Raw genomic sequence first — 20893 nt, forward strand, 5'->3', positions numbered from 1 at the left:
TTCCAGGGCTAGGTCCACCATGGTGCTCCCAGTTCCCTGTCCCCTGAGCCCCTTTCTCCCAGTCCCCTGGGAGCTATCCATGGTGCTGACTCAAGACCTGACCAGAGACCCATGGGGGGCAAAACTCAGATGCCTCTGGAGGGGCTGTCCATCCTGTCTACACACTCCAGACTGCCTGAGTTGGCCCTTGCTAGTCTGTTCTTCATAGCTACCCACTGTCTGAAGCTCCATGTGGCAAGGGTGAGTCATGCAGGACCTAGAGGCCTGGCCCCCAAGGGACTTGGCTGGTTGGTCACGATACCCTTACCTGCAGTCTGTACCTGGCCCCAAAGCCTTCTCAACCCCATAGGGTTGAGACAGCTACTCATTGACTGGAGTTGACTTTCCATTTCTTCCACATGCCTTTTGGACAACACTATGCTTTCCTCATACCCTTGGTTCCTATGCAGGTGCCATTGTAGTCTAGCAGCATATTCCTGGCCCCACATTGCTGACCCGAAGATCTCAGCATTGCCCATCTGCCACGGTGTGGGCCCCTGGGCTGCAGCCACTGGCTCCCTCTGGCACCGTACTCTTCCCAGTTGAAGGCCTTTCTGGAGCAGCTCACAGCTTGGCTGAGGTTCTGTAGAGCTTCCTAGGCCATGGAGGCTCTGGGTTACGGGCCACAGCCTGCTTCTACCAGCTTTGATAATGGCTTTCCATCTCTGCATGGGCACCACAGCTTTATCCAAACGCTATTATTTCTATAACTTTACCCATTTCCTGAGTCACCTAATTTCACACTCAGCTCATGTCACATGACCCCACAAAGTGAGACTGAGGTCCCAGGACCCCCAAATCCCTGGGAGTCCCCTGTTTCCACTAAGTGAGGCCTGAGTTTCCCAGGGACCACAATGGGGATTCTGGAATTAACACTCACAATGGGCTGCTGATCCAGAACTGTCCTTTCCAAGTCACCTTGTTCCCAGAACTCAGCCGCCACCAACAGAGCTACCTGGGAGGTACGTAAAAGGCAGTCATCCTGTGGAGCTTAGTGCTTGGTCAGAGAATGACCAAGGAGGCTCTTGCCTGGAGCCTCTGTGTCCTCAGTCTTCTCTGCCCCAGACCCTCTGGGATCCCCATTCTTCAGACTGGGCCTAATACACAGTGAGCACATTGGCACTTTCCAATATGGTGGCTGCTGGCCCATCCCCAGAGCAAAGGGGCAGCCCTCAGTGCTACTTGCAAATGAAGGCTCTGTCCGCCTATCTCAGGCTTCCCCTAGATGCAATCCCAAGAGGCACTGACAAGAGGTGGGGGCCCTGCATGACTTCTTACCTTGCTCTGGACTTCCCAGGGCTTGGTGATGGCAGACAGGTCACACGCCGTCATCATCATGGCCCTGCAGGGAGATGGAGCTCCAGGCATGCCCAGGCTGGCCTCCCTCCCTCCCCTCCACCTCCACCTCTGGGCACAGGTCCAAGCTCCAGAGTCCTTCTAGTAGTAGGCATGTTACTGTACACGCACACTTCAGCCCACCCCCCTCATACTCCACCTCTCCCTCCTTCTTGCAGCTACAAACTAAAATCAACAAATATTTATCAGGCAGCCTCTAAGTGCCCGTGATTTACAGTTTTCTTTGGTGGATCTCTGGGATAGGCCTGGGGGAGGACTGTAGTTCTGAATCTCCATTTTGTACATGCATCTGTGGAGGTTCATAAAATAAGTAAAATACTGCCAAATCCACAAACTAAGGAAATGGACTGTCTGACCCCAAATCCTGTACGGTCTTCCCAGAAAAGGAGGAGCAGGTTAGATGGAGCATTTATTTTGACGTGTCAAAGCCATTTAGAGATCAGCTGTTCTTGTTGCGGGTCATGGGGGTGGGGGGTGGGGTGGGGTGGGGTGGGGTTTCCTATCTTTGTCCCGGGAGGTTTGAGGATTAAGCAGGGCAGAGATGGCCCCTGTCTCCCCTGCTGCTCACATGACTATCTCCTTCCGAGTAGTCTCCAGGGACAGGTACTCCACCCAGCTCTTCCTGTCCTCATAGTTCTTAGACTCATCCACAATCTTCTGGAACATCGTCCTCTTCCTGAACCCCAAGAACAAAGAGAGAGAGAATCGACCCCCAGCCCCTCACCCCACCCCTGAGCCAGGACCACCTCCTAGGGGTCCCTTGGGTCTTCCCAGAGCCCCTGACCGACGCTTCCCTGCAGGGAGGGCTGCACGCACTTGAAGTAGAGCGCCAGGTCCGTGGCGATGATGGCGATGTCCATTAGGTGGATCACGTGCTCGTGCTGCCGCCGGTTCAGGTTCTGGTAGATGTTCAGGGTCTGCGGGAAGGGGCTCAGGTGGTAGAAGCGGTCCGCCTGTCCCCTCCCCCTCCCAGGATCTGTCCGTCTGTCCCTCGCACGTTGCTGGCCTGCTCCTCCCCCTGGGCCGTGGGCACCAGACCCCGGTGGCCTGGCTCGCTGACCCCTAGCCGTGGCCCTCCCCACCTTGGCCTGAGGGCTGAGCTCACCCCGCCCTGCGGTGGGTGCTTCACCAATGACCCTCCTCCAGCCCCCCCCCCCGCCCCCGCGGGATACCGAGGTGGGAGGGGCCAGGGGTGCAGGCGACAGTCAGTCGGTCAGTGGGTGGAGAAACGCCCTGAGTGAGTAACTAACTGGACACGAACCTCCTCTGAGAGCAGGAACTTCCCGAACTCCAGGTGATGCCGTTCCAAAATCGAGGAGCCATGGAGCTTGGCTAAGGGATTCTGGGATCTGTTACAGAGGTTTTACTAAAATGAAACTTTGGTCAAAAGCCCCCAGAGTGGCTGGTTGCGGCTTCTAGGCTTCCTGTCCTTCCCCTCCCTGCCCCTCAGCCAGCTGTAGGCAGGCGCCTCCCGTGGGACCCCGTGACAGATTCTCCTGCTTAGCCCCCAGGGCGCCCACGTGAGCCACCTACTTCATCTGGTACAGGTTGTTGGTGCCACGGTGGTCGATGTCATGGCACAGGCCAGCGGTCACCATGGCGAAGGCCTCCAGGTCTGTGTAGTAGCTCTTGAGTTTGCCGGTCTGAGGAGACACGCACCTACAGTTCTGCAGCTCAGCTCTGTCAGCCCCCTCGCCCACCCTCCCTTCCCTGGGCCGGGGGCGGCGGCGGGGGGGGGGGGTGGGGGGTGGGGCAAGCAGGATGGGGGGGGAGCTGGGCCCTCCCCAGACTTGGTGTTCTGTACCTATTTCTGGGGCCGGGGGTGCACCCCGGTGGGAGGGGCTTCCACTTCCTCTCCCCTCTGCCCTTGAAGGCCTCCACCCCCCACGCAGAGGAATCCCCACCTCCAAGCACCTAGGGCACGGCCCATGGAACCAGGAGAGGCCTTAGGACCCTGGCCAGATGGGAGGGATGACAGGGAGGCATGTCTGGCCCCTGACGGTACACGCACCATGAGTAGAGTGAACATGGTCTGGGCCACATTGAAACCATGGCGCCAGTTGTGGTAGGTGATTCTCCGGTACCCTTTGCTCACGGAAAACAGAAACCGCACCAGGACCTGCGGGAAGCCAAGAGAAACACGGGCCCTGGACACTGAACGTCAGTCCCGCCAGAGCATTCGCAGACTGACAGCTTGGTGTGAAAACCCTGCTCACTCCTGTACCCGAGGCCTCCATGACACTTTCTGTCCCAACGCTTCACACTACTGGCCCCTGACGACCTTCCTGGGTGGGAGGGGCTTGCTTGTCACTGCAGGGTGCATGAGGGGTGGCAGGCAGCCTGTGGGGCACAGAGTCGAAGCTAGGAATGGCTCCAGCATTCCTGGGGCTTCCCGGGCCTCCACCTGACTTCCCAGCCCCAAATTGGGAAGAGGAGCCCAGGCAAGGGCTACAGGGTGTTTTAGAAGAAAAGGTCTGTTTTGGGCCTGTGTGTTTGAATGGGGCAGTATTTGTGGGTACTTGGCAAGGGTGATGCAGAAATAAAACGTGACACATTTTCTGCCGGGCGGTTATCTCCGGACAACAGAATGTGGGCCAAGGGAGCCCCTGCTGCTTCCACTGAGATTTTTAGTGTCAGAAAATGATTCTGAAGTTTAGAAATTCAGTTAATGATTTCTACACCTTTCTCCTTTGTGTTTTCTTTTAGTGTTTAGTAAAATTTCTTTTGACAATGCCAGCCTGTTGCACCTGTTCTCGGGGGGGGGGGGCACACGAGGTGGAAGTGTGGTGGCAGAAAACTACAGGACAGCAGCAGAGCTCAGGGCAGAGCTGGGAGGGCCACCCCTCCTCCCTGGGGTGACTTCTGGGGGTCTCTGTGTTCAGGCTGAGAGGTCTGTGCTTTCTGCACAGCTGATGGGCTCCTTCTGTTTCCTCCTCTCCACCCCACGCCAAAGCCCTGCTGTTGCCCAACAAGGCACTTGATGATCAAATTGCCAGGAACAAGTATTTATCAGACATTCCATCCATGTATCTATCCGTGGATACATTCATCCGGGGATGTGTTCTAGGCATACCTGCTGTGTGTATTCTGTAATGAGCATGTGGCCAAACTTCCCATAGGACCTAGGACTCCTGACCACATCTCTCCCACCTCTTGTGGGGTTTGGGCTCCCAACCATTTCCAAATTCTACCTCCTACTGGATCTGGAACCCTTCACCACAACTCCAACCTCATAGTGGATCTGGGACCCCTGATCAGGACCCCCTACCTCATAGTGGATCTGGGACCCCCTCACCAGGACCTCCCACCTCATAGTGGATCTGGGACCCCTCACCAGGACCCCCCACCTCATAGTGGATCTGGGACCCCTCACCACGACTCCACCTCACCTCCTGAGGGATCTGGAACTTTCGGACCACGCCCAGCTCATAGTACATCTGGATGCCGCATTTGACCAGCTCCAGCTCTGTGCACTCCAGATCAGAGAAGTGGAACTCATAGATGTCGAACTTGTTGGGCCCCGGAAGCACTTCCTTCTGTGGGAAGAATTGTGGGGCTGAGGGAGGCAGGCTTTTCTCTTCCTTCCCAGGACCCTCTGTCCAGCCTCAGATGCCCCAGTTGTGTGGTGACATCCCCCCTCGCGGTTGCTTCGGCCTGTGGCTGGGACACTCACATGCCCTGCGCTTCAGCCCCCACCCAAGGCCCCACAACAAGTACAGGGGTGTTGTCAGGAAAACAGATGCAAAAACACACACGTAAAGAGATCCAGGCACACACGTGATGCACAGACACACACACGGACCCAGGCACAGGGATATGCAGACAGCAGCAGACATCAGGACGTGACATGCTCTGGTCTCCTAGGAATGAGGAAGTCTCTCCCGACCCTCAGGCCCCTCCAGTCTCCACCTGAGGGGTGGGAGTCAGGTTCTGACCAAGATTGTCCCCAGCTCATCCTCCTCACAGTCAGCAGGCTCCTTCCCCAGGCGTTCCCTTGTTGGCTAGGAGAGAAAACAAAGGCGCTGAGACAGAGAAAGTGCCAGCTATGCCCCTCACGGGCATGGGACGAGGTGGCAGCACTACACCCCTCATGACTATGAGACAAGGTGACATCTGGCACAAGACAACAATTGCCTTGGGAAGCCACAGCTGGAGCCTCTAGCTTCAGAGGTAAGTGACAGTGCCTACGGGGTACCTCGCATTTCCTGCGTGTCCCCCCCACCCCAGCACTGTTCTGTGTTGTCCACATGGACAACTGATGGAGCCCTTGCACAGCACAACCAGGAGGGCTCTGGACGCCGCGCACAGCTGAGGACACAGGGCAGGGACTGCCCCTGGCCACGCAGAGCATGTGCGACTCCAGGACCGGCTGGGCCCTCTGACCATAGGACGTGCCCTAACTACTGGGATGTGCTGCCTGTGGAGAGGGGGCCAGGCTGTGACAGGAGCGGTACCAGGACCAGCTGGATCTCGTCCTTGTCGCATCTCACGTGGTAGAGAACCATGTCCTGCGCGACGTCCTTGCGGTTCTCCAGCTTGTTCATCTTGTCGTAGGTGTCAGTGTTCAGCACTGACCAGCCCAGGAACTGAGTGAGGGACTGCAGAGAAGCAGCGTCACCACCCGCCATGTGCCCGCTGGGTGCCAGGCCCTGCGTCCTGGTGGTGGATGTCACTCTGGGGCGGTGAGTGCTTCTCATGGGGTCTCCGGGGTGGAAGGGGGTTCCAGGATGGGGCCTCAAGCTCCCCCTTGTCCCCACTCTCCTTGGGCCTCACGCTGGGTCCTAATGCTAAAGCAGGTGATGGGGGGTGGGACTCCACATGGCTGCGTCTCATGCCATCACACGGGTGTCACCTCTGAGAGCCGCACCTGGGACAGGTGTTTACCTCCATGAGGACTTCATCCTGTTCGTCAAAGGGCTTCCCGTCTTTCCTGTTGTAGAAGGTTGCGACCCCCACAATCTCCTCCTTTTTGTTGACGATGGGCATGGAGAGGACATTCTTGATGGTCCACCCTGAGTCGTCCAGAGGCCCTTCCTGCAGGGAGAGGTGTCCAGAGACACCTGCTACTCTGGGCCTGGCCCTGGCCCAGGCTTGTCACCCAGAGAGTGTGAACCTCTTCTCTGCTGCCCTCAAACTGCGGTGACTGGGCTGTTGTTCCTGTCTGTTCACTCCCCCCATGCACGAGCACCTCACATCTATGGGTTTGTGTTGTGCCTTCTCCCACCAGCTAAGGATGACGCTCTTTGCCCACCAGGGCAGCTTCATGGTGTGAGTTCTGTGGTCACACAGGGTCCTTCTCTTGGAAGGCTCCCACGCTCATTTGAATCTCTGCTGCCATGCTCTTAAAGTTTTTCATGGCTGTCGAGCACGGGGCCTTGCATCCCATTCTGTTGGGCCCCACGAATCGTCTCACCGTCCATTGGTCATAGCCAGTGAGATATGAGCATGGCCAGCTCCTGGGAGAGGCCTTGGAGACAAAGGCCGATTGCACTGGCCCACTTGACTCTTGGCCCCCTCCAGAAAAGAGCGTGTTTGGGCCTTGTGTCCCCAGAGGAGGACCCAAGGGGCAGGAAGCCTCACTGTGGCCTGGCCCTGCCCCACCAACCCGAGACCGGAGCACGGGAAGTACGTGTTTGCTGCTGTTAGCACCTGAGATTTTGTTGAGGAGCGAAAACTAATTCAGTCCATCATTTCCCTAAGTACGGCATACTTTCTCTAATGAATGGATAGATACCTGAAATTTGAACATTTCGTCGGCGGGGGCATTCATAATGTTACAGATCTGAAAGAGGATCAGGAAAACAGTTTCACCTGAAGCAGCCAAATGTACCATATGATTCTAAACCAGACTATCCAGCCTGATGGATTCTAAGTAGGCAAAGCAGGGCAGCTGGGAGAGGTGCACGTGCTGGTGGGAAGGGCTGGGGCACCAGTTGAGGACAGAGCCTCAGCAGACTCACAAAGCCACTTTCTGCCACGTAGGTTGGAAGGCCACTGGCCAGGGCCCAGTGATCGGCTGGGGGTGTGCTGGGGGAGAGAACAGAGGGGCAGATGGTGAATGGGTTGTCCGATGTGTGCATGTGGATTTGGCACAGTGTGTGTGGTAACGTTCATTCCCTTTTCTGAGCTCTGGGTGGGGCGGGAAGGCTAGCAGGTTGTGCCTCAGGGAGATCAGGAGGAGGCCAGGGGTTAAGTTTGGGGATGACTGTGCTGTTTTATCTCTCTTCTGCCTATGCTGAGGCCCCTTACCCTGTAGCAGCCCCCTTCACCACTGGGGGCCCCACGCTTCAACCCAGCCCCAGGGCTCAGTGTCAGTCACCTGTCCTGTGGCCTCGCACCTGGATCCCAGACCCTTCGTGGGACCTGCAGGGTGGGGTCCTGACAGGCTTATGGGGTTGCAGGGTCACATGGTCATGCAGCTATAGAGCTGGCAATGGCCAACACCTCTCCCCAGTCTGTCTAGTTTGGAGCCCCTCCCTGCCCTCTGCCTAGCTGTGCCTCCACTGGGACAGGCATCCCCCCTATCTTGCCCCACTGGGTGTGCCTTCTGGGGACCCCACCTGTGTGGGTGGCTGGGTGAACCAGGATGAGACTTGAGGCCTCAAAGGTCAGTTGCTGCTGCCAGGGCTACCTGGACAGCTCACCTGAGCCTTTGAAAGTGCGCCCTGGACATGCTCTGTGCCTCCCTCCCCACATCCTCACTCATTTCCTCCCATATTGGTGAGTCACCCTCCCTTCCCACCCCATTTCTGCCTTGCCCTACAGCATAGGGAGCACCATGGTCTGTGCGAGGGGCCAAAGGCTGCTGAATCCATTGTGATAAATCCCCAAAGCCAACCCAGCATGGGTCTGAGGGTGCTCCCACCCTCAGGTGGTGCTTCCTTCAAAGCCCTGGCACTTACGGGATGACCTTGATGTCTTCCTTGCCATGGAGGATATAGTCGATGACTTTGTAGAAGACGATTTCCTGTGAAATGGACCACAGCAGTCGTGAGGTGCTCCCCGGGCCAGCTTCCCAGCGGGAGCCTCCCTGAGGGGTGAGAGGAGCCACCCAGGTGCCCCACCCAGACACACACATGCATGTGCATACACAGCACATTCCACACCCAGAGTTATACACAACCCTCACGTGCACACACACGTGCAGACCATCAATGACACTTTTGTAACATACATTACACACTTATCTTCATTCTGTCTGTGTCCTACTCAAGCCCACACACAAACTGGGTCCCATACCCTTTCATACATGTGCATACAGCCACCCAGGCCTGCGTGCGTGCACACACACACACACACACACACACACACACAAACTGTGGCAGGTCATGGTCACAGCCCAGCCTTGTGCAGGAACTCGTCTATACACTTGACACACAACCCTGTGAGGAGGGCACAGTTAGCAGGTGGGGAGACTGAAGCATGGCCAGGCTGGGTGGTGTGTACCAGGTTGGATGCACACATGATAAGGGGCACAGGTATCTGCCCATGTTGCCATGCACTTTTCATATTGCCTCTGTCATGCACATGCACACGCGTGTGCACACACAAACACATGGCCCCATTAGGGAGAAGCTACAGTGGTTTCAAGGGGCAGCGGAAGGACCACCCAATCAGGAAGGATGCTGGTTATTCCAACCAGGCTGATGACACTTATTGGGAGACCAGCACCTGCCCCACCTGGCCCAAGAGCATGGGGTGGAGTCAGGCGGGACAGCAGACAAGCACTCAGAGCAGTCAGGCAGCCAGCCGGCCCCAGTGGTCTGTTCCCACCTCCCCACACCCTTCCTAAAACCCTCCCTCTCCCACCCTGGGTCAAGCTGGGACAGACCCCTTCCTGCCCTGGAACTTGAGTTGGAGTCAGGGAAACCACAGTGTGCCGAGTGGACCTGTCCCCCCTCCAGCATGACTCACGCGGCCATCGGGCGTGCGTGGGCCTGAGTACGGCTGAGCTTCTCCCATCAGCACAGGCCACACATCAAAGAATTCCTGAGCCAGGAAGAGAGGGGAGAGAGTTAGTGAGTCAGTCTGGAGCAGGTCAAGCCTGGCCAGGAGGCTGGTGGGACAGCGGGGCCTCACCTTCTCCTTGGTCATGTCCAGGAGGCCCACTGAGTACCGGTCACAGTTTAGATAGGCCCGCACAGTGTAGAAGGCCTTGTGGAACTGCCTCTCGATGTCTGTCAGCTCCTCAAACACCTTGTTAGCTGACCACAGCAGCACCTGGTGGGGGGGCACACTGGTGAGCCTGTGGTGCCACGCACACACACACACACACACACACACACACACACACACACCTGTGTGACCACAGCAGCACCTGGGTGTGAACTGTCACACCAAACATACACAGGCACACATGCAGCTGACCACAGAGCCCCAGAGGGACACTGGTTGATGGTACCTCTCCCAACAGCATCTCCACAGAGTGCCATCACCCAGGATTTCATCCAAGCACAAGGCTATCTGCTCCTTGACCCAGGTGCCCTGAAACCTACTGGAAGGTAAGCCCTCCAAACTTCGGCCGCGTCGCGGACCCTCACTGTCTCGTGCTGGCCTTGGGCTGGGTCAGTGAGTGAAAGAGTGAATGCATTAGAATTGAAAGGTAAAGCTTTGACCAGCCTTCCCTTATCAGCCTTGAGAAGCTGGGTTTTGAGAACATGGGGTCATTGTGTTCTGGATGTCACAAAGCAAGTTGAGAGCAACAGGCCACTGACATGCTCCACGAGGCCCTGGCCAGACCCTCCCCGGGACGTCGACACCCCAACTGAACCCTGGCTGCTGTCCAGGGTCACTGACCAGGCTCAGGTGAACCCTGTGGGGCTCTCCCCTCTCCTGCCCGGGCGGAATTTCTCTATTTCCTCAGCGAGGGCCCAAAGGCAGGTGACTCCAGCCTGTGCCACCCACCACCGCACATGTCTTCTGGCCTGTAAGGAGTGTTGCTTGGTGCAAGCCCTTCCTGCCGCCATGCTGCTTCCCCTCCTGCCAGCCCCTCTCAGGCTTTCTGCAGCTCCCACCCTTTACTGTCATGGCAGAATGGGCTTTGGCGGCCCCACTTGCCCTGGAGCCTCTCACCAGGAGGCGCTTAACCCTAACCCTATCCCTGACATTCTCCATTGGTGCACAAGGCTCATGGAGATCTGGTCCCACCCACCACTCTCCATTGGTGGATGAGGCTTACCTGGTGGCCTGGCCCCACCCCCTCTCTGCCCATCCCTCTCCAAGGCATTACCAAGTGCCCTCAGCACTCACTGTGACTGACCACAGGGTCTTTGCACAAGCTCTATCCTCTGCTTTTACAGCACTCATTCCAGGGCTTCCTCATCTTTGGGTCTCAGCCTAAAGTTATCTTTGGGAGGCGTGTCTGAGCACCCACCAAACCTGACCCCTCCCAACACTCCATTTTGTTCTGACCTCATGCAGGTGCAGTTTCATTGTCTCCCTACTCCACCACAAGCTCCATGAGGCCAGAAGGCATAGCTTCTTCATGGCTACACAGTACTTCACGCCTGAGTGCCTTGCAACCTGTGTGTTTCTTGATTGCACAGAAGGCTGTGAGCTTTGAAGCTCTAAGGCAGACTGTCTGAATTCCAGGTCCTGTAGCCAGCTGCTACCTGGACGACTGCACATGCACGGCAGGGGAGGGCAGGACTCTGTGGTCACCCACACCCGCCATACTGTGTCTCCTTCACCTTTGAGCCGCTGGCTTAGCAACCTGGTCCTCCGCGGCTAATGGCTTGGACACAGAAGCCTTCATCCTTTTCCCCCACACATGGTGAATAAGGGTGCTGATCTGCTTCCCCTCAGCTCTATGACCTCAGGAAGGTTGGTTAACTTCCAGACCTCAGCCTCCCCACTGTAAAATGGGGATAACGATGCTGGGAAGAGGAATGATGGAACAGGAGTCGGGCTCTGAGAAGAGTGCTTGGCTTTCAGGAGCCCATGTCTATGAGTGTGCACATGAGTGTGTTAGTCACCTGGGTGTCCATTCCACAGATACTCACCAAGCTTCCCCTGGGTACAAAGCCCTGACTAGGACCAGAACACACACCAGAGATATAAGAATTGGGGGAGTCAGGCTGGGGGAAGTCTGGGTGCTCAGAGACGTCAGGGTCAGCTGTCCCCAGTCCTGCTGGAGCACAGGGAGGGGTGTATGCCTGAGCTGCACATCCAAGTTTTGAGTCACCTGAGTACTTTGGTCCCCAAAGCCTGTCCCCCCAGAGGAGGACAGCGAGCAGAAGGACTTGTGCCTCACAGTATAGCATCTGAGGGACACCCTCCGCGACCCCCCACCCCGTCCCATCCTGCCCTCCTTGCAGAGCGCCTCCTGTCACGCCCTGCCCCTCGGCTGCTCCAGTCAGACCAGGGGCCCGTTGCCACTTGCTGGACTCTGCTCTGAAGCAGGTTCTCCATGGCCTTGAGGAAATAGGGGCTTAGCAGGTTAGGCAACACATCCAAGTGTTCTGAAGCCAGGCGTCCTGGCTCACTGAGGGCCTCTGCATTCCCCTCTCTCCCTGTTTCCTTTTTTAACTTTCTGAGTTGAGTCTGGCACATTCAGTAGGCGAGTGCGGTGGAACACAGCTGGGTGGATTTTTATGTTGGCACACACCTGTGCAGTCAGAATTTAGAGCATTTTAGTCCCTGGTCGACATAGCACCCTCTCTGTGTTGGCAACGGTTCTTGGGACCTCTGGCCCCGGAGTGCTCTGGAACTTCAGCGAGGTGTCTCATGCAGTCCCTGTTCTGTGTCACTCTGGGGTGCTGTTCCTGAATCCCCAGTGGCTTGGGCCTCCCGGATGCCCTCTCTGCCACCGCCTTGATTCCAACCTGGGACCATCTGAGGCTGCTCCTGCTCATCCAGTTCCCACATAGCCTCCCCCTCCCCTGACTTCAGACCAAGGAGAGTTCTGACACCCGTTGGCTGACAACGTCTATGTTGCCTGCTGGAGATTAGCAGACCAGGACCCTCAGGGAGTAAACATAAGGGTCAGTAAATGGGCCTCAGACTTTCAAGAGAAGTTAGAAACCCAGATTCTTAAGTGAAGTCCAGCCTTTAAAACGTAGGAAAACTTGTTGAATTAGACTGGGGCCTTGTGTGGCTCAAGACATGTCCCACCTTTCGGGGTGCAGCTCACTTCTCATCTTCTGGACCTCAGCTCCTTTCCAGGGAGTGGCCACCACATGTTGACCTCAAGCCTGTGCCTGCTGTCATCAGCACACCAGTGCCGTCACATATTATGTGAACCCAGCACCAGGTGATTGAGGGACCGGGAGCCAGGATCAGCCGGGGGCTGCAGTGTTGCCCCTCATAGATTCGTGCTCCAAAATGAGAAATATGGGGGTGATGGTGAGGAGCCCAATTGGGCCCTGGCGCCCAATTGCATGTGGGGATGGACAACACAGAGGCCTGTACAGCCTCCTGGAATGGAGAGGCTGGTCTTGTGAGGCCCAACCTGGCACTCATACTCCAGGAGGGAGAGGTCAGGATGTGTGGAGGGTGGGGGGCAGACAAGAAAGGTGAGCCAGTGAGCTCTGGTCAGCCTTGGTTCCCAGGGCTCTTAGTGAGTTGTAAGCTTTTGAGAACTGGTTGCTCAGTCTTCAGAGATTGTGATGCCCACTGGTTAGACATGGCCATAATTAAAATGAAATGATGTAAACTTCAAAAATAAGAAAAGTATATTAAAACAAATGTACCAATGTGCAACCTTATTGCTTCCTCGTTATCTCACTGCAGTTCGCTATCACCTGTGCTCCTGAGGCTACTTATGGTGGAAGATGATCTGGAATAGGGCACATCTCCTCCCAACTGTCTGTGTGGTTTTCTGAAATTGTCTAGTCCTGTCAGGGGTCGTGCATCCTCTGGTCTTCTCAGCCAGCCAGAAGGCCATGGCACACAGGCAGCCTAGAAGGTGGAGAGGCCAGAGTCCTCACCGACGAGGCAACAAGGACTGCTGGGGAGTGGGGATCATTCAGCGAAAGCGGGCCAGTCAGCTTGATGTGGTAGATCAGGGAGAGTTCCACCGTCTCCGACCAAACCTAATGTGCACCCTGTTGGTTCTGTCGCCTCTGACTAAAGAGGCCTCGGTGTTTTCAGGAAGGGACTGGCAGGGGGCCCTGGGTGGAGTCTGCAGGGAGCATAGTCAGGGTTGAGTAGTTCTTGACTGGGGGATGGAGGGCAGGTCGGAGGACCCTGAGAGCTGCTAAGGTTTGAGGAGGGGGGGGACACCCTCTTCGTGAGAACTGCTTTAATTCCCAAGTAGCTGCTCTCCTACAGCACAAGGGGGAAAGAAAGCAAGGAGCAGGTGCCAGGCTTAACTGCAAACCGTGTTGGTGCCAGTCTTCACTTACTTTAGAGTTTCTGCTCCAAAAGGGATTGTGAGGTAGAGCCCTGTGCTCTGCACAAATTAATTAGGGTTCTTAAAAACGTTGTTCATAGTATGAGGTGTCAGAAAGAGCTTTTTACTAGGACTAGGTGATGTCTGAGTGGAAAATCGAAGCACCCAAATGAAACATGAATCCATTGTTGAAGCCCACAGTAGAGCTCTGACTTAAAGCATGTCTGTACATGCGTGTGGTCTGAGGAGCTGGAAACAATGCATTTCCTAAGCGTTGGCAATTCATTTGCCAGAATGATACTTATTGCTGGTTTAGGTCTAGCATAAGTGGACAACAGGACAGACCAAAATCCCTGAGTCTCAGAATCCACAGGGGGTGCTAGAACATGAACAGAATAAACAGCCTTATGGCTTGTTGCAAGTAGATGAGTAGACAGAGGGGATACAGGAGGCAGGGTTGGGTAGGGAATGCGGGGCTCATGTGGGGGTGCTCAGGGCAGGGGAGAGCTCTCTGCAGACGAGCCACAGGGTGTGTGGAAACAGTGTTCCTGGCAGAGGGACCTGCAGGTGTAAAGGCCCCTTTGAGGGACAATGGCTGGGGTGGAGCAAGGGTGGGGAGAGCCAGAAGGAGGGAAAGGGCAGTGTAGGGGAGCCCCTGAGGTCATCCAGTGACATGACCTAAGTTTTCAAAATATGGCTCTGACTGCTGAGTGGGAGTGGGCTGACAAGATGCAGAGGGAGAAGGACCCTGTGATGTGTCCATGACAGCGGCAGACAAGGCCCTGATTTGTGTTTATAAAGGGGAGCACTCAAGCAGGGGTAGCTGGAGAGGGAGGTAAGGGCTCAGGATATGACAGGCAGCGAACTGAAAACCTGGCTTTTCCTGTGATGCAACTTTCCTGGAGGGAACTGTGTCCCCTGCCTCTGAGGAATACCCAGTGGGGGGAAGTGTGCATGGTGGGATAGGGCCAAGAGAATGCTCCCAGACTTGCCTCTCTGAGGAACATACCTGGGAAGATGGGGTTGGATTTGAATCTTAGCCTGAGGTCACTGCTTGGGAGCAGCTGATGGTAAGAAATGGGGAAATGTCTTCACAGCAATTAAGTTAAGGGGCCTGACCAAGAGAAAGCTGCATTAACTACTCCTGGGAGAAGAGGGGACCACAGAGCAAGGGCAGAATGAGAGCCACTCAAGACACTAGCTGCGAGGGAGGTGGGCTAGACCCTACCAAGGCAGAAGGACACACAGAAATAGTGAAGAAATAATGGCTGGAAACCATCTAAATTGGATGAAGCACATGGATATTAATATCCAAGAAGCTCAACAAACTCTAAGTAAAATGAATTAAAAATATCCACACCAAGACACATTATAATCAAATTTTTGAAAGCCAAGACAAAGAGAGTCTTGAGAATGGTGAGAGAAAAGGGACTTGTCACACACAAGGGATCCTCAGTAAGGTTGTCTGCAGATTTCTTATCAGCAATTTTGGAGGTCTGAAGACAATGGGTTGGTATATTCAAAGTGCTAAAAGAAAAAAAAAACTCTGTCAACCAAGAATCCTATATCTGACAAAACTGTCCTTAAAAATTGCGAGAGAAATTAAGACATTTCCAGGTAAACAGAAGTTGAGGACGTTTATTACCACTAGATCTGCCCTGAAAGAAATATTAAAGGGAGCCTTGTAGGTGAAATGAAAGGACACAAGACAGGTACTCAGAGCTTAATGAATAAATAAAGATTTCAATAAAGGCAAATACATGGATAATTATAAAATGTAGCATTATTGTAACAATGAAAGCTAGAAAACATAGCTGAAGTAAATTAAAGAAGACATAAATAAAGAGAAAGAACTGCCTTAGTCATGAATTGGAAGAGTTAATATTGTTACAATATCAATACCTCCCAAAGTGACCTACAGATTCAATGTAATCTCTATCAAAATCTGAATAAATTCTTTTGTGGAAATTAGAAAAAATCCTAAAGTTTGTATCTCAAGGAATCTCAAGGGATCCTGAATAGCCAATCTTGAAAAAGAAGAACAAAGAGGACTCATACTTCTTGCACTTAAAACTTACTACAAAGCTTCCTTAATGCTGGCATAAAGACAGGCATATAGATCAATGGAATAGAATAGAGAGTCCAAGAATTAAGGTGGGTCTTTACCTCACATCATTTGCAAAAATTAACTAAGAATGGATCAAGGCCCTAAGCATAAGACCTAAAACTACACAACTCTTAAAAGAAAACATAGGGAAAAAGCTTCATGACATTGGATTTGGCAATGATTTCTTGGATAGGGCAGCAAAGGGCATAGTCAACAAAAGAAAAAAAATAGGCAAATTGGACTTTCTGAAAATTAAAAACTTTTGTGCATCAAAGGACACTATCAACAGGTTAAAAAGGCAACCTTTAAATTGGGATAAAATATTTGTAAATCACATATCTCATAAGGAGTGAATATGTAGAATATGTAGAGAACCCCTAAAACTCAACAACAAAAGAAAAAAAACATATTCAAAAGTGGGCAAAAGACTTGAACAGATATTCCAAAGAAGATACACAAATGGCCAATATACATGTGAAACGGTGATCAATAACTACTAATCATTAGGGGAGCGCAAGCCAGAACTACAATGAAGTACCTCTTCATGCCCATTAGTATGGCTACTATGAAAAACACACAGAAAACAACAAGTATTGGTGAGGATGTGGAGAAATTTGAACCCCGTGCATTGTTGGTGGGAAAATGGAAAATGGTGTAGCCGCTGTGGAAAACAGTATGGCAATTCCCCCCAAAATTAAAAATAGAATTACCATATGAACCAGCAATTCCACTTCTGGGTATATAATCAAAAGAATTGAAAGCAAGGTCTCAAAGAGATGTTTGTGCACCCATACCTATAACAGTATTATTCACAATAAAGTGTGGAAGCAACCCAAGTGTCCATTGATGGACAAAAGGATAGCAAAATGTGGTCTATCCAGACAATGAATATTATTCAGCCTTAAAAAGAAAGAAATTTGGATACTTCCTACAACATGGATGAACCTTGAAGACTCTATGTTAAATGAAACAAGCCAGTCACAAAAAGACAAACGCGGTGTGATCTCACTTATATAATGTACTTAGAGTAGTCAGAATCATGGAGATAGAAAGTAGAGTGATGGGTGCCAGGTGCTGGGGACAAGGGGCCTGGGGGGGTGAGTATTTAGTGAACATAGAGTTTCAATTTGGAAATGTGTAAAGAGTTCTGGATATGGATGGTGATAATGGTTACACAATATAAATGTAATTAATACCACTGAACTGTAGACTTAAAAATGGTTAAGATACCAAGTTTTATAGTGTTTCTTTTAGCACAAGAAAGATAATTAGAAAAGTAAGTAAAGAGAGGGAGAAATATATACTATGCTAACACTAATCAAAAGAAGGCTGGAGTAGCCATGTCAGTTATAGACAAAGCAGACTTCAGGAGAAGGAAAATCATCAGGTGTAAAAAGGGACATTACATTATGGTACAGGGGTCATTTCTCCAGGAAGATAACATCCTTAATGTGTATGCATCTAACAACAGAGCAGCAAATCGCAAGAAGCAAAAACTGATGGGACTTGAGAGAGCAATAGGTCGGCAACTTCAGTGCTCTTCTTTCAGTGATCGGTATATCTGGCAGACAGAACATCAGTAAGAGTTGTCAAAAGAGCACCGGAGACAGCGGACACCAACACACACTCCACGCAACAATGGCAGAAAATATGTACTTCCAAGGTCACATGGAGCAGTCACCAACATCGGCCATATTCTGGGCCATAAAACCCATCTTAACAGATGTGAAAGAATAAAAACCACAAGGAGTAATATATTATCATACTACAGTGGAATTAAACTAAGGATCCGAAATTAAACAGAAAGTAGCTGGAAAATTACAAAATATATGAGACAAAAAACTCTTCTAAATAATACATGGGTCAAAGAAGAAGTCTCTAGAGAAATTTATAAAGCGTTTGAACTAAATGAAAACGAAAATACAGCTTATTAAAATTTGTGGGATGCAGTGAAAGTGGTGCTTAGAGGGATGTTTATGATATTAAATGCACATATTAGAAGAGAAGCAAGATCCAAAATCAATAATCTAGAAAAAGAACTAGAAAATACGCTAGAAAAAGAAAACCAATTTAAGTGTAAAGCAAACAGGAAAAAAAATAATACATAAATAGTAAACATTAAGAACAACACTATGCCCCAAAATGTGACAACGTAGGTAAAATGATTTTTTTAATGCCTCGAAAGACACAAACTGCCAACACCCACATAAGGTGAAATAGAATACTCTGAATAGAACTGTATGCATTTAACATTTTTTAAAGTTTATTTGTTAATTTTGAGAGAGAGAAAGTGAGAGAGAGAGTGAACAAATAGGGGAGGGGCAAAGAGGGAGGGAGAGAGAAAACACCAAACAAGCACTGAGCTGTCTGCACAGAACCCAATGTGGGGCTCAAACTCACGAACTGTGAGATCATAACCTGAGCTGAAACCAAGAGTTGGATGCTTAACTGACTGAGCCACCCAGGCGTCCCCAGAACTGTACATATTAAAGACATTAGAACAATAATTCATAATCTTCCAAAAAGAAAGCACCAGTCCTTGATGAATTCATTGATGAATTCTACCAAACACAGGGAAGAAATTATGTCAAACCATGAGATCATGACCTGACACAAAATCAAGACTCAGTTGCTTAATGGACTGAGCCACCCAGTTCCCCTAGATGCAAAAATTCATAATAAAATATTAGCAAAATCAATCCAGTAATGTATAAAAATAATTATGCTCCACAACTAAGTGGTATTTTTCCCAGGGATACAAGGCTGGTTCAACATTTGAAAATCAATTAATATAATCTACCACATTAACAGGCTGAAGAAGAAAAAAACCACAATCATATCAATTGATGGAGAAAAAGTATTTGACATAAATCCAACACTCATTCAGAATAAAAACTCTATGCAAAATAGAAACAGAGGGGGAGCTTCTTTAGCTAGATGAAAATTCTACAAAAACCTTTAGTGAGCATCAAACTTAATGGTGAGACAGTGGATGTTTTCTGCTAATATTGGGAGTAAAGCAAGGATGTCCCCTCTCACCACTCATATTCAACATTGTACTGGAAGTCCTAGCAAGTGCAGTAAGACAAGAAAAAGAAATGCAATGCATATAGATTGGGAAGGAAGGAATAAAACTGTCTTTGTTTGCAGATGATATGATTGTTTATGTGAAAATACCAAGGAGTCAATTTAAAAAACCTTCCTGGAACTAATAAGAGATTGTTTTAAGGTCACAGGATATAAGGTTAATATGCAAAAGTCAGTTACTTTTCTTCATATCAACAATAAATAATTGGAATTTGAAATTAAGAACACAATATCACTTATATGAGCATAAAAATGAAATACTTAGGTGCAAATTAACAACATATATATGGAATCTATATGCAAGAACTACAAAATTCTGAAGAAACCAAAGAAAATCTAAAGAAATGGAGAAAGATTGTCTGTTCATCAACTGGAAGACCCATTATTGTTGCCAATTCTTCCCAACTTGATGTACAGATTAAACGAAGTCCCAATTAAAATACCAGCAAGGTACTTTGTGGATATAGACAAACTGATTTTAAAGTTAAAAAAAATTTTTTTTAAGTTTATTTATTTTTGAGACAGAGAGAGATACAGCGTGAACGGGGGAGGGTCAGAGAGAGACGGAGACAGAATCCGAAGCAAGCAGTGGGCTCCGAGCTGTCAGCACAGAGCCCAACGCGGGGCTCGAACTCATGGACTGTGAGATCATGACCTGAGCCGAAGTCAGACACTTAACTGACTGAGCCACCCAGGAGCCCCTGATTTTAAAGTTTAATTGGAAAGGCCCCTCCCCCCACCCATGGAATAGCCAGCATAATACTACAGAGAAAACAAGTTGGAGAATTGATGTTTCTGATTTCAAGGCTATAAAACTATAATGATAAAGACACTATGGTATTGGTGAAAAAATAGACACATAGATGAATAAGACAGAATAGAGAACCCAGAAATAGACTCAGACAACTGCAGTTAGATGAAGGAACAAAGGCAATTCAATGGAGAAAGGTTCATCTTTGCACAATTTGACATCCATATGCAAACAAGTGTGTTTAGACCCAGACCTGACATTTTCACAAGGATTAACTCATAGACCTAACTATAAAACACAAAATTATAGGGGCGCGTGGGTGGCTCAGTCAGTTAAGCTTCTGACTTTGGTTCAGGTCATGATCTCAGTTTGTGGGTTCAAGCCCTGCCTGGAGCCTGATTCTGATCCTGTGCTCTCTGTCTCTTCCCCTCCCACTCATGCTATGTTCTCTCTCTCTCTCAAAAAATGAATAAACATTGAAAGAAATTAAAACACAAAACTATAAAACTCCTAAAAGATGATATAGAAGAAAGTACGGATGACCTTGAGTTTGGTGATGAGGTGTTTTTTTTAAGTTTTTATTTTAATTCCAGTTAGTTAACATATAGTGCTATGTTAAATCAGGTATGCAATATAGTGATTCAACAGTACCAGACATCACCCAGTGCTCATCGCCACGAGTGCCCTCTGTAGTCCCTATCACCTACTTCCCCCATCCCTCCACCCACTTCTTCTATGCTAACCTTCAGCGTGTTCTCTGTAGTTGGAAGTCTGTTTCTTGGTTTGCCTTTCTCTCTCTCTCTCTTTTCCCCTTTGCTTGTTTGTTTTGTTTCTTAAATTCCACATACAAGTGAAACCATATGGTATGATTTGTCTTTCTCTGACTGACTTATTTAGCTTAGCATGATATATTCTAGCTCCATCCATATTGTTACAAATGCCAAGATTGCATTCTCTTTTATGGCTGAGTAATATACCAATATATATATATATATATATATATATATATATATATATATGCCTTGTCTTCTTTATCCATTCATGTATCAATTGACATGGTGATGAGTTTTGAGATACAACATCTAACTATAATTCATGAAGGAAAAATTGATAAGTTGGACTTTATTAAAATTTAAAACTTCTGTTTTTCCAAACACACTGTTAAGAGAATGAGGAGGCAAGCTATACCCTTGGAGGAAATATTTGCAAAACAGAAATCTGA

General features: G+C 50.3%; 1 protein-coding gene across 2 annotated transcripts in view; it reads right to left on the reverse strand.

The window, feature by feature from the left end:
* Nucleotides 1-20893, reverse strand: part of PDE6B (phosphodiesterase 6B) — a 36566-nt gene that overhangs the window by 3854 nt on the left and 11819 nt on the right. The window contains exons 4-19 of one of the 2 annotated variants that reach the window (XM_027061028.2): nt 9475-9615; nt 9310-9384; nt 8298-8362; nt 7356-7422; nt 7130-7177; nt 6280-6429; nt 5850-5993; nt 5331-5396; nt 4785-4931; nt 3407-3514; nt 2929-3038; nt 2657-2744; nt 2212-2312; nt 1964-2071; nt 1318-1381; nt 920-994 (exon numbers count right to left, since the gene is read on the reverse strand). In XM_027061028.2, the coding sequence (XP_026916829.1) occupies nt 920-994; nt 1318-1381; nt 1964-2071; nt 2212-2312; nt 2657-2744; nt 2929-3038; nt 3407-3514; nt 4785-4931; nt 5331-5396; nt 5850-5993; nt 6280-6429; nt 7130-7177; nt 7356-7422; nt 8298-8362; nt 9310-9384; nt 9475-9615 (1557 nt within the window). Of the gene's footprint in view, nt 1-919; nt 995-1317; nt 1382-1963; nt 2072-2211; nt 2313-2656; nt 2745-2928; nt 3039-3406; nt 3515-4784; nt 4932-5330; nt 5397-5849; nt 5994-6279; nt 6430-7129; nt 7178-7355; nt 7423-8297; nt 8363-9309; nt 9385-9474; nt 9616-20893 lie in introns of those variants that run through there. The other variant, XM_053217746.1, reaches the window with a different exon arrangement.

The sequence above is a fragment of the Acinonyx jubatus genome, chromosome B1 (assembly GCF_027475565.1).
Source record: "Acinonyx jubatus isolate Ajub_Pintada_27869175 chromosome B1, VMU_Ajub_asm_v1.0, whole genome shotgun sequence".
Lineage (NCBI taxonomy): Eukaryota > Metazoa > Chordata > Mammalia > Carnivora > Felidae > Acinonyx > Acinonyx jubatus.